This window comes from Pleurodeles waltl, chromosome 4_1, assembly GCF_031143425.1.
Source record: "Pleurodeles waltl isolate 20211129_DDA chromosome 4_1, aPleWal1.hap1.20221129, whole genome shotgun sequence".
NCBI lineage: Eukaryota > Metazoa > Chordata > Amphibia > Caudata > Salamandridae > Pleurodeles > Pleurodeles waltl.
The window spans coordinates 748,853,302-748,870,970 of NC_090442.1; the positions used below are offsets into that span (position 1 = coordinate 748,853,302).

Genomic DNA, 17,669 nt, shown 5'->3' on the forward strand with positions numbered 1-17,669 from the left:
AAAGTCCCAAAACTCCTCAAAACAAGCAGTGACTTCGACGTCACAAATCCCCAACACACAACACCTGTGGGGGGGAGACTAACCAAGTTCTACAAACCTTAGGAGGAAATAACAACAGACACTTGGGTCCTAGCAATTATCCAGCATGGTTATTGCATAGAATTTCTCAAATTCCCTCCAAATGTCCCACCAAAAACACACAATATGTCAAGACAACATATGGATCTTCTAGAACTAGAAATCCAAGCGTTGTTACAAAAAGATGCAATAGAACTGGTACCAATTCATCAGAGAGGAACAGGAGTTTACTCGCTGTACTTTCTCATACCCAAAAAGGACAAAACTCTAAGACCTATATTAGATCTCAGAACATTAAATACCTACATCAAATCAGATCACTTTCACATGGTGACATTACAGGATGTAATCCCATTGCTCAAACAACAAGACTACATGACAACACTAGACCTAAAGGATGCATACATCCATATACCGATACATCCTTCACACAGAAAGTACTTAAGGTTTGTATTCCAAGGGGTACATTACCAATTCAAAACGTTGCCAGTCGGGATAACAACTGCGCCAAGAGTTTTTACAAAATGCCTGGCAGTAGTGGCTGCACATATCAGGAGGCAGCAAATACATGTGTTCCCGTACCTAGACGATCGGTTAATCAAAACCAACACGCAAGAACGGTGTTCACAACACACAAAATATGTCATAGAAACCCTCCACAAACTAGTTTCTCACTCAACTACACAAAGTCACACCTTCAGCCGTGTCAAACACAGCAATACTTAGGAGCAACAATCAACACAACAAAAGGGATTGCCACTCCAAGTCCACAAAGGGTACAGGCATTTCACAATGTAATACAGGCCATGTATCCAAAACAGAAGATACAAGTCAAGATGGTGATGAAACTACTAGGCATGATGTCCTCATGCATAGCCATTGTCCCAAACGCAAGGTTGCACATGCGGCCCTTACAACAGTGCCTAGCATCACAATGGTCACAGGCACAGGGTCAACTTCTAGATCTAGTGTTGATAAACCGCCAAACATACACCTCGCTTCAATGGTGGAACAATATAAATTTAAACCAAGGGCGGCCTTTCCAAGACCCAGTGCCTCAATACGTAATAACGACAGATGCCTCATAGGGTGGGGAGCACACCTCAATCAACACAGCATCCAAGGACAATGGGACACTCAGCAGAGACAGTTTCACATAAATCACTTAGAACTACTGGCAGTATTTCTAGCGTTGAAGGCATTTCAATCCATAATAAGACACAAACACATTCTTGTCAAAACAGACAACATGACAACGATGTATTATCTGAACAAACAGGGAGGAACACACTCGACACAGTTGTGTCTCCTGGCACAGAGAATATGGCATTGGGCGATTCACAACCACATTCGTCTAATAGCACAGTTTATTCCAGGGATTCAGAATCAGTTAGCAGACAATCTCTCTCGGGATCACCAACAAATCCACGAATGGGAGATTCACCCCCAAATACTAAACACTTACTTCCAAAGATGGGGAACACCACAAATAGACCTATTTGCAACAAAAGAAAACGCAAAATGCCAAAACTTTGCATCCAGGTACCCACAAGATCAATCTCAGGGCAATGCGTTATGGATGAGCTGGTCAGGGATATTTGCATACGCTTTTCCCCCTCTCCCACTCCTTCCGTATCTATTAAACAAATTGAGTCCAAACAAACTCATATTAATAGCACCAACCTGGGCAAGACAACCTTGGTACACAACACTACTAGACCTCTCAGTAGTGCCTCATATCAAGCTTCCAAACAGACCAGATCTGTTAACTCAACACAAACAACAGATCAGGCATCCAAATCCAGCATCACTGAATCTAGCAATTTGGCTCCTGAAGTCTTAGAATTCGGACATCTAGACCTTACACAGGAATTTATGGAGGTCATAAAACAAGCAAGGAAACCAACCACAAGACATTGCTATGCAAATAAGTGGAAAAGATTTGTTTATTATTGCCATAATAATCAAATTCAACCATTACACGCATCTGCTAAAGACATCGTAAGCTACTTACTGCATTTACAAAAGTCAAAGCTAGCTTTTTCATCCATTAAAATACATCTTACCGCAATTTCAGCTTATCTGCAAATTACGCACTCAACCTCATTATTTAGGATCCCAGTCATAAAAGCATTTATGGAGGGCCTAAAGAGAATTATTCCACCAAGAACGCCACCAGTTCCTTCGTGGAACCTTAACATTGTCTTAACACGACTCATGGGCCCACCTTTTGAACCCATGCACTCATGTGAGATACAATATTTAACATGGAAAGTAGCGTTTCTCATTGCCATCACATCTCTAGGACGAGTAAGTGAAATACAGGCATTTACCATACAAGAACCCTTTATTCAGATACACAAGCATAAAGTAGTTTTACGAACTAACCCAAAATTCTTACCAAAAGTCATATCACTGTTTCACTTAAATCAAACAGTAGAACTACCAGTGTTTTTTCCAGAACCAGATTCTGTAGCTGAAAGAGCACTACATACATTAGACATCAAAAGAGCTTTAATGTACTACATTGATAGAACAAAACAAAGAAGAAAAACAAAGCAACTGTTCATTGCTTTTCAAAAACCTCATACAGGGAATCCAATATCCAAACAAGGCATTGCCAGATGGATAGTTAAATGTATTCAAACCTGTTATCTCAAAGCAAAAAGAGAACTGCCTATAACACCAAAGGCACATTCAACTAGGAAGAAAGGTGCTACTATGGCCTTTCTAGGGAACATTGCAATGACTGAAATATGTAAGGCAGCCACATGGTCTATGCCTCATACATTCACCAAACATTACTGCGTGGATGTGTTAACACAACAAGCCACAGTAGGACAAGCAGTACTACGAACTTTATTTCAAACAACTTCAACTCCTACAGGCTGAGCCACCGCTTTTGGGGAGATAACTGCTTACTAGTCTATGCAAAGCATGTGTATCTACAGCTACACATGCCATCGAACGGAAAATGTCACTTACCCAGTGTACATCTGTTCGTGGCATGAGACGCTGCAGATTCACATGCGCCCACCCGCCTCCCCGGGAGCCTGTAGCCGTTTCGAAGTTGATCTTGAACATTTGTAAATTTTTAAATATATCACTTTAAACACCATTATGTACATACATATTTACTCCATTGCATGGGCACTGTTACTATAATACACAACTCCTACCTCACCCTCTGCGGGGAAAATAATCTAAGATGGAGTCGACGCCCATGCGCAATGGAGCCGAAAGGGGAGGAGTCCCTCGATCTCGTGACTCGAAAAGACTTCTTCAAAGAAAAACAACTTGTAACACTCCGAGCCCAACACTAGATGGCGGGATGTGCAAAGCATGTGAATCTGCAGCGTCTCATGCCACGAACAGATGTACACTGGGTAAGTGACATTTTCCATATATATATATATATGTATAATAAGCTTACCTTAAAGTTGCCGCCACCGCAATCAAGGCATAGGCTCCCAGCATGCCCTCTGCTAATAATGATGCTGCTCAGAGCCTGGGTGCTCCAATGCAGACTGGGTGCCGGGGCCCGCTCTCTCTAACTTGGCAACATAGTGCTGGGTTGGAGAGAGCACTTGTGGACATGTTTGGCCAGCCTGAGGTGGCCGGCCAAACATACTTGCGCACGGAGGGAAGTGCTCTGTGCTCTCCCCTCACTGCTCATCACCCCCATGGCCCCCTCCCTTTAAAATAAAACGATAATAAACACAGTTTATTATTGTTTTATTTGTAAAGGTTTGCAGCTCCTGCTGCTGGGGTGGGGGATGGCGCTCCTACACTATATTGGAGGAGTCGCCCCTGCCTGGTGGGCACCAGGCTGCTTCCAGATTGAGTGGTGTTAACCACAATAGAGTGAGCCTTGCATGTCTAGTGGGCACTTGGACTCCATAGCCACTGCTTAACATTTGTGCAAGTCGGGCTCTAAGGTGGCCCTCTGTTGTATCCTTGTGATACCAGTGAAGTGACTTGTGATTGTCCTCCACTGCTGACTGTTTCACCAGCCCTGCTGCTGATAGAAACACCAGTCTACAGAATACCGTACATGGAGCCCCCCCCTCCATGTACCCCCCTGCCACCACAACCAACCCGGACCCAGCCAGGAGCTCTCAGGTGAGGGTACTGTCTTGAGGGGGCTCCTGGAGCTCGCACCCCCCCACCGCAGGGACTAATGTTACGCCTCTGACGCCCACCTGTCACCTGCTATATTCAATCTCTCCCGGTGTTTTTGTAGCACGCTGCCACAGACTGTGCTAATATTGTTTCAGGCAGGTTCTATCTCACGAACACCATAAGCTGGAAACCTCACTTTCACCAGAAAATAGTAATTCAATCTGATTTTTTTTTTTTTACTTATTAAAGAAGACGTATAAGAAAGAAGTATGCTTTCTAAAAGTAATGTCTAACGTATTGTCAACCTTTATTGATGGTGGTAATTTGTGTTGCCCTATCACTTATGGATTTGGTAGATGTCACGACCACCAAGAGAATTTGGAGAAAATTCCTAGAGTATTTCAGAGAATTGTCATGTCAACCTGTAGTTAAACAATAGATTAAATGTCCCACAATACTAGTGTAAATGAAGCTTGAATTCCATCTCCCGAAGTGAAGGTGGTTGCACGGCCGCTTGACTATCGTCCTCTTGCGCACATTTTGCACTACGTTGTGTTACCTTGCTTATTTTCAACACTGAACATGCACACCCCCTCCTCTCTAGCAGGTTTGTTCCCTGATAACAAGTGATACATTGAAGATTCTTGCCACATTCAAATATACACAGCGTTCTGGTTCCTGTATCCAAACTTACGGAAAAGTGGGCATGTTTTTCGTTGCTTGAGGCATTGAGTATCCTGGGTCTAGTTTTTCGCCTGCAAAGTAAGAAAAAATACACCATTGTGCTTTGCATAATGTGGGCAGCACACTCTAACCCTAAAAATGTGTTCAGTCATTCGGGACCTGTCACCGTTTCAAGATCACTTGTCAATAGAGCTACTAATTTTTCAACCAATTCCCTTGTTCCCAAAGGCACTGTGGCAACTGGTTATGGGTATCCAACATTTGAATGTCACCTGTGACTTTTGGTCTGTGCTTTTGATTGACAGCCTATCATCAAAACTATTTGACACCAAAATGGTTTATCTGGAAGGGGTCAAGTCGAAAGCTGGCATCTCAGTGCCCACCTCTTTGAAGTAAGGTTGTGATGGATTGAGAAAGCTGGGTTGAGAACTTTCACTCACCGTGTGTGCCCCACTTCCTGGCACTCTTTACAGAGGTGAACAAATTCTTATTTCTCATATAAGAACAATACAGGTGAGGCATAGCCTTCATCAGTTGTTGTCTCTGAGGTGTGTTGGTGTGCTAGACTCTCAGCAGTATATGAATAAAGTAGGTGGTGGGGGCTTTTAGAACTGGCAGGATGGATTTGCCTTCCAGAGTAGAAAGCCCCTACGCACTGGTCTTGTGAGGATGTAATAAATGGTTGTGCTTATCTGCATCTTATCTGGTACAGTGTCCACCTAGTGCCCTGGGTAACTGTCACAGGCGGCTGGGTCCTCCATGGAACTCTAATATTGTCAACACAGCACAAGGTCATGCCACTTTGCTGCCCTGCTTTTGACACCTGGGGGTGGCACAGTTTTAAACTGCCATGTGATGCACTTGTTTGCTGAAGGCAGCATTAAAAAGCGTGTGTATGAGTAAATTGCAGCATAACTCAGGAGCCAGATGTCGTGGTGTCTTGCCACCATGAAGAGCCAAGGCAGCTGTTTGCAGCGGCTTCTCCAGATAATGAAGCAGATGTGGGGCCATCACTGAAGTGCAGCAGGCTATTATTGGGCCATCTAAATCAGTGTCCCTTGACACCATGGTCTCCGGCAGCCTTCTGCACCAAATAGCAGTGCGACCATAAACTGGCCATAATTCAAAGGCAACGTCAGGGAGCGCACATAAGTATTAATTTGAAGGTTTAATTAAGTGATAAGGGGCAGGACTGAGAAGCTAGGTATACATACAAATAGAAACTGAGCGGCGCATGTTTGCAAATTCCAGTTTCGCTATCTGTTCCAGTGGGCACCAGAACTTGGATAGGTATTGAGAGTGTCGCTTTCCAGGGTACGTTAAATGTCACTAACAGTGGGTTGAATAGGCCTTTTTGCAACATTTGATTGAAAGAATTGGATTTATAATAGTCCAAGTTGGTAGAATGCGAAAAGCAACTACTGTGGTTTTTTAGGTTGTTAGACACGGTGTATTCTTCATTTGCTTCACGCAAAATAAGATGCAGAGGTCATTTGGTTGGGTGAATGTTGAGATCATGGCTTTTATGCAACACCAACATTTCTAGGAGAAAGGAGGTTTGCATGCTGACCTGTAACCTCACATTCGTAAATCCCGGTAGGATTTAAACCCATAATTACAAGTAAGAACTCAGAGGGTTGGAGCAACGCTCTTAGTCTTGAGTGCCTCGTGATGGCAACACAATTGCGGTAACCAGTTAAAATTCCAAATATTACCAGGCCGAATTTGCAAGAACTCTCTGCATATGACAACCTTGGCTGTAGGGTATTAGAGACATTTGACTTAGTACTTTCCAATTAAATACACAAATTATTACCCATGCAGGTACTTACTGTGATTCTGTAGAAGCAGGAAGAAGGCATCTTTGTCAGGCTAGTAGTTGTGATCCAAAACCTGGAGGTAGTCTGCGAGTAACTGAAATTTCGACACTGCAGTGACCCCCCTATGGTCTGGTGTGAGCATTCGTGATTTTTAGAGCTAACATCCTTTGATTGTTCGCTACTAAATTTATGATGTCTGCATTCCCAGGGATGCACCTGGTAGACCTTGACAGGTGTATTGGGAACCTGTATATTTTATACAGGAGTAACCAACCGCATACACCTGTTATAGAATGTCACCTTCCATTCGATAAATTAAATTTAAATTCTATCTTAGATCAACATTCCACTGTATACTTTGTTGTTATTGCTCCATATTTTGTTTTTCTTTTGTAAAGTTTGTTTGCAATATCATCATATCACATGTTTATTTTCACATTGCAAAACCTTTTTGCTCAATATTTCCTAAAACCATATGATATTCTCCATAGATTCTACATCCAAATTCCTATACCCAATGTATTTCGGGCCACTTGGTCTTCATTAGGGGTAAATATTTGTAAGCAAAAACAATCCACAGTAACAGAAAAACATCTTAAATATTTTGCTCACAGTTTTAACACACCATTCTGGGATGTGTAACAATCTTCACCAATACCAGGGTAGTGAGTGGCATTACTCTACTTGTAAGCTTTTAATTCAGAATACAGCGTGGTGGACTTTACCACCACCCTCACCATCTGTGGATAATGCATACCGTTCCATGACCAAAATGTGCGCTGTCTCACCCAGCACAAGTAATTGAAAACATCATATGAGATAAAATCCAGTTTGAAAACACTGCCAGAGTCCTCAGAATCGTATAGGTCCAATGAGACCAAATCCCATTTTTCTGGTGGAGTTGCACCTAATTCTAAAATGTAAGAATATGCATTGGCAGAATATCATGATTTATATGACATGAAGTGGCAAAGCCAGCCTACTGGGGACAAAGTGTAGCAGATGGGTGTTACGCTAGGTGGCACCTAAATGATGGTTCTGGAAGGCATGTTTGGTTATTCGGTTTCAATTTTTCTCTGGAGCTGCCCTTGCTGCAGAATACCTCTGGTTTCGAAGCCAGTGGATCACAGCTCATTGTATCCATGTGCTCAACGGGCAGTCATCTCATGTGAGATAGAGTGACCTGTTTGTTGATAGTTTTATGTGCAGTTATTTCTTCCTAATTTTGCCACAAATATAGAACATGGATGATTGTCTTGGGGATTTCAAAAACCCAACTCTTGTTGAAACCGTTCTCTTCCTCTTAGTCTACTAAGCCCGTAATGTTTTAAAATGTAAGTCCAAATATCGCAGCGTTTTGGTGTTGGGTTTTGAATTCACCCAATAGTGCTCTGTTATTCACCTTGATGTTCAAGTGTCCTACAGTGCACGATGGAAGGTTTAAGTAAAACTGTGCTGTTTATTTCTTGTGCATATGCTACAAATGAAATTGCTCTTTCTTGAAAGTTTTACAAATGTTTCAAAATACATTGAACATAAACAACCACAAACATGCTTAAACTTTAAAAAAAAAAAAAAACTACCAATACACGAGCAAGAACAGGATTAAAAGGGTTTTAAAAAACAAAATCACCTTGAACTTTGCAGCAAAAAAGATGATTGAAGTATTAACATTCAAAGCAGAAATTTAGATATGAACCCCCATTTCAAAATTAAACATGAGGCAAGTACGTGAACAATAAGACAGAGGTGTTTACTTCAGATCCAAGATGGCCAGTCCCATGTGATATTCCAGCGAGGTTTAGGTTCTATTGTAAGTTTAACTGACGTGATCCTATTAAAATCTTCCATGGTGCTGACCCTGTTGGACCTCCATTGGGCTCCACTGCAGTAAGGTGTACAGTAATAAAGGGAATCGTAAACACAAGGATTTCAGTAGAGTAATTCCTAGGAAGAACATATGTGCTGATCTCTTAAAACAAATCTGGGTCAGGGTGTAATCAACAAACCTTGATTTAGATTACACATTTATATTAGAGAAATACCTATTTTCTGCGTTCTGAAGAGATTATTCCAAAGTAAACGGGTCCATTACATAACAGATATTGGTTTGTAAAATTGCTAAAAGAAGACCATGCAGAAATGTTAGATTTTTACTTGTTTTTTTATTTTACAAACGAGTGCATTTGTGAAGATCATTCTTACCTGTTCTCTGCTTTCTGCTACTAGTGGATTTGATACTGTTCCAAACTTGCACATGGAGGATTACTGTAATCCAAGCGTGAATTTACAAAGGCCCCTGCCACTGTGGTGGTTCTCCTTGGATGTTAAATGATACTTTAGTTGGCATTGTCCATCGAAAAAAGCGTATTGGTCCATCTCCTCTTCCAGTGGCCCAAAACATTATTCGGCACCCATTCAGGCAATAATTTTTCATCCTAGCCTTCATGGGAATCACAGAAACAAAAGGTTTGGATTGAAAAGGTTCTGGCAAGTGTTTATTAATTAGCTGCTTAGGCTCAATGTCGGATAGTTTCTTGATTTTCCCGTCACTAAACTGGATGGCCTGGTTTGTTAGAGTGGTGGACATCTGGTCACACTTATCTCGGACACAAAGATGAGCCTGCATGTTATTAGAATAGGGGTAGAATTGGACACAGAGTTTGAATGGCCTTGAGATGTCACCTATGAATGCTGAAGAACGTAAGTGATAGCAGAAAGTCCTTAGAGACCATGTGGGGGATGAACTACTCCAGGAACCACCCAGATCTTCGATCCACTCTACCTATCATCTGTACCAACCAAAAAAATGGTTGAAGTTCATTTATGACTGGAGTCTACCTAGTCAATTCGTGGGTAGCCTTATGGACAGACAGTTATAGCTGTAGAAAATATGATGGCAGTCTCTGGAAACAAAATGTCTGTATTAAATAGTCGGGGTTTCAACAATCAGTAAAGCTGAGTCTGACACCATTTTGCTGCAGGGATCACCAGAGTCACCTGAACTGTGACTCTATTCATCTGATGTGTTTGTAGAGATGGAAAGAAATCACCGCTGCCCCTAAATTGTACCTTATTTGTCCAGTGACCAAAAAATTGAAGCACTTGTTACTCTTTCGGACTTAGGCAGCTGCTGAGTATCAGATACTGTTGATCGCAGGAGTTGCTTGTAACCTCTAAAGGCATGCTGTGTATGATCGCACTGACCGTGCGCAGCATCCTCCTGAATGAGAACATCTGGAGAGTTACTGTGCATTCAGTCATCCTCTGTCAACAACGTGCTTATTTTTAGCTGCCTTCTGCTAGAAGCTGTGGTGTGTTTGTGAGAGAGGTGTTGCCATCATGAGCAAGGAAACAACCTTACAGTGTCCTCTGTGCTCGCTCTTTTTTAGGAGCCCAACTTGAGAAGTTGATGGAGAATATGAGAAGCGACATTGCCAGCCATCCTCCCGTTGAAGGATCATACGCACCGCGCCGTGGGGACTACTGCATTGCCAAGTTTGAAGATGGAGAGTGGTAAGTTGCATAGCCTGTAGTGTCAAAAACGGATAAAACTCGGTCGTTCGCCCTATTTCTTCCCTCTGATTTTTGTCTTCACTTGCCTTCTTATTTTCCCACGCAAACATTAATAGCGATATTAGGGACACCAAAGCTGGGGTAAATTGTTGAAGTGAATTACGCTAAAAGTTTAATTACCACAAAAGATAAAGGGCAAGGTTTAAAGCCAGACGGACCTCCACAGAAGGGTTAATTATCCACGATGCCAAGATGAAGAGTAAAATTATGAACTGGTGAGTGACCTGATTGTACGGCTAATTGTAATAAGCACACTAGGAATTAAAATTGCCTCATTGACAACGCAGCATTAGTAGCATTAATGGAATGGTCTGCAAATGCCCCAAGCATCATGTATGCCTAGTCTCGACCTCAGTATCCACGATCGGCACTGAGTTACTACCTAGCCTGGCCACCTAATGCACATTCCCCAGCTGGAGAGAAATGGCGGCTTTACCTGTTCCTGTGGCGCAGGTGAGCAGCTTGTGTATGTGGACTGATGGTACAATGTGCGTCGAAATAATGGACCAGGTACACTTGCTGCTCTTCCAAACCCACTGTGAATAGGAAAGCTTGCTGAAGCGCGTAATATTTGTGGCATATTGACGTCCTTATTTTCCTCAAAATTCTGGTCCATGTGGAAGCCCCTGAGATTGGTAAGATTTTGATTATTATTTTTTAAGTTCTGCCTTAAATTGCCAGTTGGAGTGCTGGCTTGAATCCTCATGTATAGTGGAAAAGGCTTGAATTCAGAAGAGTCTGAATATGAGCAACTAAATAGACTGAGGAAACAATCACAAGTTAACGCTTACAGTCCCAGTTTGCTCAGGGGCCTCACCTTTTTGGTGATTTGTGCTCAGCCTATCAGGCAGCCCGTTATGAAGTTAGTAGTAGAGTTTCAACAATATCAACTATAGTGACAAATAGACGCGCACTCCCAGATAGTCTTTGTGACACTAAGAACTACACTTTATTAAATGGCAAATATACTTGAAACCAGGGGGCAGTTTCATGAAGCCACTGGTTTCAGGACAGACCTGGTAAAGGCAGGATTTACCAATTGAACGATGAGTAGAACCGGAAAAAGGCTGGTCTGGCGTACTAGCTGTCTGTTTCCCATCGGTGAAAGTGTCAGGGAAACTCCAGAAAAGTTAAAGTAATCAAAGCCAGAATACAAAGGAAGCCATACACTCGATGGACAGTTTGTATTTAAAACAAAAGTACTGTCAAAACCTAAAATCATACTTCATTGGTGTACAGGGGGTTGGGCTGTAGCAGACTTGGAACCCAGTGACTAGGTTTTGATTTACTTTACTTCGAGAGCGCGGCAATAGTTTAGAACTCTTTCCCCCTGAGATTAAGGATCATCGCCTCCATGGCGGATTTTAACAATGAGTTGAAACTTATCTTCCAAAGCTACTTCTATTCTGCTGGAAGAACCTCTCATTCAGTCTCTCCCCCTGCTTTCTCAGACTGGTACGTTCTCCAGTGACCTTTCGTGTGTCCTTTGCTTTCTACCTCCGTATAATTTCTTTATTTAATTCGCCTTTCAATACATACAGCATTTTACTTTGACATCTCTTGCCTGATCCTTGCATTGAAAATATATTGTATATGATAATATTTACTGTATATTAGATTCTATATAGATATTCAGTTGACTGTTCTCTTGTTCAAACAGAATGTTATGATTTCCTTTTAATAACTTCCCCACTTTGTAACCTCTTGGCTTTCGTTGTGTAAATGGCTCTAACACCGTGCACTATATAAAAGTGCATAGATGAACATCTAATGCAGAGGCAGCTTCTGGTTCCTAACGGCATATGCCAGAGTAACCAACAATGCTGATCAGACGCCTGCGCCATTACTTTCTCCACCAAGTCAAGAACATGCACAGTAGTTCAAAAGTATGTCACATAAACCCATCATGACATACTTCATTCCATATATTTTAACACAGCGCTTTCAACCTGAATTACCACTAGAGTAAACTGCCAATCTAAAATAAAACCATTCTCATAAATGCAAGCAGGCTTAGGTTTCTTGGACTATACCATAATCTTCCAATCTCTCCTCTGGACACACTCCTCACATTAATTTACCCCTCTCACATTCTCATTGCCCCTGCTTGATCCGGGCTCTTAGCACCATCACATCCCTGGTAACCACCTGTCCCGCTCGATGCATTCCACATGCCTTTACCAGGAACTACTGTAGTAGTGCCATTCTCTCTCAATGCTCTTTTCAGCTGGAGAGAACCGTTCTCCATCGTCCTTTTCCTCTCTTTGTAAACTACTCTCTCAATCTCGTCCACCAAGCGTAAGAGGCCATCCCTTCTAGGCCCAACATCATGTCTCCTATGCTTCCCGTGATACAGTACTTCATAATGAGCCCTTTTCCTTCAGGGACCCATCTGTTTATCCTGTTCTTCCAACTCAACATTGTCCCCTGCATGCTGCAAAGTAAATGTTGACTCTTCTTACATGATGAAGATCAGTTCTGAATTTCTATGTCTTCTTCCTCTAACCCTTCATTTATTCGGACCAGATGCCAGCAGCTAGTTGCATACCCCAACCTTACTGCAAGCTAAACTACTTAACCAGAATCCTCGTTTTTGAACAGTTAAACACCACTTTAACATAGTGATTTAAATGGGCTTCCTTCTTTCCACAACAATTCCAACAAAAGTTCTACCACCTTCACAACACTTAGGATGTGTAGAATTTGATTTCTGGCCACGTACTGTGACAATACACCTTCTTCACTGTATACTTCAAACATCCTCCCTAACCCGTGTAAGGCCCAGTTAGTCCCAAATCTACTTTTTTAGTGTGCTGGGAAGAACCTCCTAAAAACCCAATGAGCCCATTGTACCTCTGCCCTACATTTCTTCACATACCAGTGAGACACGACTGTTTTGTCATGATACAAAAACGTCTGTCGTGTTTTGTATCTATACCTTTACCCAAACCTATTTGTTCTTTCTAGCCCAATATGATCATCAATGCACATGGCGAACGCAAATCAGCCCATGTTTTCTTTACTCCTTGTATTCGGATTACATAGTTTTGAGGGCTTGGGAGACTGTTACACACTCTACCCTAGTATCCCACTTATTAACACAGAATATCACTTTGTCATCATTGTGTTCTCTCTTCCTCCCATATTATAAGTATTTCTTCCACACCTGTGGAGACAGTCCCACATTCTTGCACTTGTGATTCCTTGCTCTGGCGAGAGCACAGTTTCCCGCTGTGGCCTGGTGCTGTTTTTACCACATCCGTGAGGCCGCTCGCTTCGAGCAGTCATTCTCAATGACACACAGTTCCTCCCTCTTCTCCACCGCTTGGATTTACCGGTTTCACATAGTGCTAAAGCTTATAACCTTATCCAGTGTTGGTTCTTTCATGCACAGCTGCTCTATAATGCTCAGATTGTGGCTCTTTACATGCACTCTGTGCTCCATTGTATGCGTTGTGCCTGCTACCACACACCGTTACTCTCTTGCCTGCCACCTGCGCCCTTGTGGAAAATGTCCCTTTCAAGTCCGGCGTTCATTTCAATGCCGTCATTTTCCCCAGGAGCTCTCATCACCCTTTCTTTCTTATCCTTCTGTTCATCCATCTGCAGAGCAGCATCTTCAGCTCACCTCCCCCTGTGTACCAACAAATGCTTTAACACCCTCTTTCCTCCCGCCCCTGCATGGTGACCCAACCTCACCAGTTTACATGACAACAAATGTCACCCACCGCCTCCAAATAACTTTCAGATGTTCCCCTCTCAGTCCCCTCCTGCATCAGTTACCCCCCCCGAATCTTCCCAAAGCCTGAGACAGTGCTGCATTCTGCGTCACCCCCGTGCACTATAATGGCTGATCACTTCCTCTCCAAAACAATTCGATAAAAGTAGCCACTCTGGTCACAAAGTAAAGCTCTGATGGTTAACTACAATAGAGGCTCGGTTCATCTTTACCTTCAGTACTTACTTGCTTTCATGCATAAGGCTCAGCTTTGCATCACAGACGCCCACACAACAGATATAAATCCACAAACCTCACTTTCCAAGTTTAAGCTGGGTTGTCTTCCGCTCTTTCCACTTCCCATCTTTTGCACCTGCCCTGCATTGCTTATTCGCCCCCTTTCCCGCCCCACCCCCCACAATCTTTTTAGCACATGGTTGGTGGGAGGAAGCCAGGTGGCTGGTGACTGCCCTTTGACGTCATTCCGCACCACCCCTTACCCTTAAGCAGGTAGCAGGGACATCTTAAGGATTTGGGGGCCCTGTGCAAAACGCATTATGGGGGCTCCTGTTCGTAACAACTTTGAATTCATGATCTAATTTCAGCTCATTCATTGACACGCACACTGGTCCAAACTGTAAAAGTGTTTATATATACTATTCAGAGATGGGGTGGTGTTTTCAATATTCTAATATAGAAGCGGCTCACTAATATTTCTGCAAACAATCTCTGTGGACTCTCCCATTTTTCATATGCGGCGAGGTTTTAATGTAAAATAAACTTTTTAAGGATGTTGCATAGTGTTGAATAACAAACATTTCTCTGCACAATGTCTTTTAATTACTCGCATACAGTCCCCACATTAAAAATGAATGAAAGGAAAACTGTATTTAAAGAATGTTAACGATTTATTCAAGGTCTCCGAAGAACAGAGCTGTCTGTCAGGCCCCCCTGAAATGCTCGGCCCTGGGTCTGGGCCCACTTTGCCCTTGCCTTAAAACGTCAGTAGTAGTTGACTACAGGCAGTGCTTGAAGTGGAAAAATAGAAGTTTTTGAGAAGTGCCGGTACTCTCCAATTAGAAGTATTATGTTTATCTTGAGAACTGCGGGTACTCTCTCTCTCTCAAAATAAAAAAAATGCCGGACAGTACTGGCCCATTTAAAGCACTGACTGCAGGGTAACAAATGCACACTGGTCTTATTTTTAGATCAGAATAACTCCTGAATCTCTGGTGCTTAAAGTTATGTAGAGAAAAGTCCGTCGCTATTACATAAAATGAAAAAAAAGATGCCTCATTGTACATCCATCGGGATTACTTATCCCACAGCCAGAAGCTACTGCTTCCACACAATCCTCATAAAAATAATAGTATAGCTTTTTAAACGTTGTTGGACATATTTATACCTCTCCATCTGCTGTATGAAAGCCCCTCCCTTTTTTGATGGTAACCCCTCTTTCCATTTTGCTGATCCTGGTTGCTGCTGCTACTAGCTTGCTGTTGTACCAAAATATGAGCGAGGGGATGAAGCAGCAGTAGCGGCGGCTGCTAGGAAGAGGTTTTGGGGGTGGGGGGGGGAATATTAATTTAAATAAAAATACCTGCTGCCTCAGTGTTCCACCGCTGCCTCAATTCTTCTTGTCTTCTTCCTTCCCACCCAATCCAGATGCTTCTCTTATATTGTTACCAGCATGAGAGAAGTGCTGGGATTGGCCTGAGCGGGCAGAAATGTCAGTCAGGGAGGGAGCCAGTGCTTGGTCTCCACTCGGCTGTGCAACACAGCCGAGTGGAGAGTTCTAAGTGCACGTCAGTTTGGCCTTCCCCGGATGGTAGGCCAAACTGACATGTGCACTTAGAAGGGCATGTACCACTCTGCCTCCCTGGTGACGTGGGGTGGCTGGCCCTGCCCTCACTAAGCGAAACAATGAAGTGATGATAAAATACTTTTATTATCACTTTATTTTTCTGCTTTCAGCAGTGGGGTGACACTTCTCCGCCATAAGGTGTGTTGCCGCCAAAGCAGAGAGCCTAGATTGACATGGAGAAATCAACTGCCCCAAAGAGACCACTGTGAAGGATTCCTTCTGGAAATCTCAACGGCCACTGCTGAGAGCTTTGTGCAGCCTCTGCTGTGGAAGACTTGTACTAATGTCCTTCCTCACAGAGTACGTCCTGCAAACCTTGTGAGGCTGCCGCTGTGCTCTCTGTGAAATAAGAATCATTGTTGTGAGGGTGGGTGTACAGCTTGCAGCTGCCACGAAAGAGAAGCATGTAAATCGCAACGCTTAACCTGCACCTGAAAGGAATGAAGAAGACATTGAACTGAGTTGATTCTGAGCCAGTGATAATGTTAGTCATCTGCATCTGAACCTAATTCCTGCCTAATCCCATAGCATATTGAGAATCAATCAATCAATCATTGAATTTATAAAGCGATCTACGTACAAGTGAGGGTCTCAAGGCGCTGGGGATGGGGGGATGCTGATGTTACTGGTCGAAGAGCCAGGTCTTGAGGAGTCTTCTGAAGGTGAGTAGGTCTTGGGTCTGTCGCAGGTTGGTAGGGAGCGTGTTCCAGGTTTTGGCGGCGAGGTATGAGAAGGATCTGCCACCGGAGGTCCTTCGTTGGATGCGGGGAACGAGGGCGAGGTTTGCGGAGCGGAGCTGACAGGTGGGGGTGTAGAAGCTGAGTCTGTTGTTCAGGTAGGTTGGTCCGGTGTCGTGGAGTGCTTTGTGAGTGTGGGTAGGAAGCTTGAAAGTGATCCTCTTGTCCAGGGGGAGCCAGTGAAGGTTTCTCAGGTGGTGGGAGATGTGGCTGCGGCGGGGTACGTCGAGGATCAGCCGGGCGGAGGCGTTTTGGTTGCGTTGGAGGTGTAGTAGGTCTTTTGCTGGGATGCCTGTGCAGGGTGCGTTGCTGTAGTCTAGCCTGCTGGTGACAAGGGCCTGCGTCACCGTTCTTCTTGTTTCTGTCGGGATCCACTTGAAAATCCTACGGAGCATGCGCGGAGTGTGTTGTAGCAGCAGGAGGAGGAGACTGCGTTGACCTGTTTAGACATGGTGAGGGAGGAGTCGAGGATGAAGCCCAGGTTGCGTGCGTGGTTGGTTGGTGTCGGTGGGGTTCCTAGTGCGATAGGCCACCAGGAGTCGTCCCAGGCGGAGGGGGTGGGACCTAGGATGAGGACCTCCGTCTTGTCCGAATTGAGTTTCAGACGGCTGCTTTTCATCCATTCGGCGATGGGTTGCATTCCCTCGTGGAGGTTGGTTTAGGCTGTACACGGGTCTTTGGTGAGCGAGAGGATGAGCTGGGTGTCGTCGGCGTAGGTGAGAATGTTGAGGTTGATGATAGTAGATGATAGTAGCAGGACCTCAATCATGATGGGAGGGAGAACGGTTACTGTGAAGAAAGGGGCTTTACTGCTACAACACAACTTAAGACAACCCTTGCGGTTGGATGTTGATTTCTGAGCTCCTGACCACACCTATAAACATGCACACTACCTCCCCGAGAAGCCTGTGACTGCTCCCCCTCACTACCCTGACAGTCAAGTGCAGAACGGGTTGTACCTGGCCCAAGCGGCAGAGCCATAGTAATATGGTTCCAGAGACACCTGTGGCACTACAGTTAGATCCTTTTAGCCCCTACCTGATCACGAATGCAGTCTGACAACAGTTGTA

At 43.7% G+C, this 17,669-nt stretch overlaps 1 protein-coding gene across 1 annotated transcript in view; it reads left to right on the plus strand.

Annotated features, from left to right (window-relative positions):
• Positions 1-17,669, plus strand: part of SND1 (staphylococcal nuclease and tudor domain containing 1) — a 1,722,638-nt gene that overhangs the window by 1,536,317 nt on the left and 168,652 nt on the right. Inside the window, exon 19 of the mRNA XM_069229374.1 lies at positions 10,097-10,220. Coding sequence (XP_069085475.1) covers positions 10,097-10,220 — 124 coding nt within the window. The remainder of the gene's footprint in view (positions 1-10,096; positions 10,221-17,669) is intronic.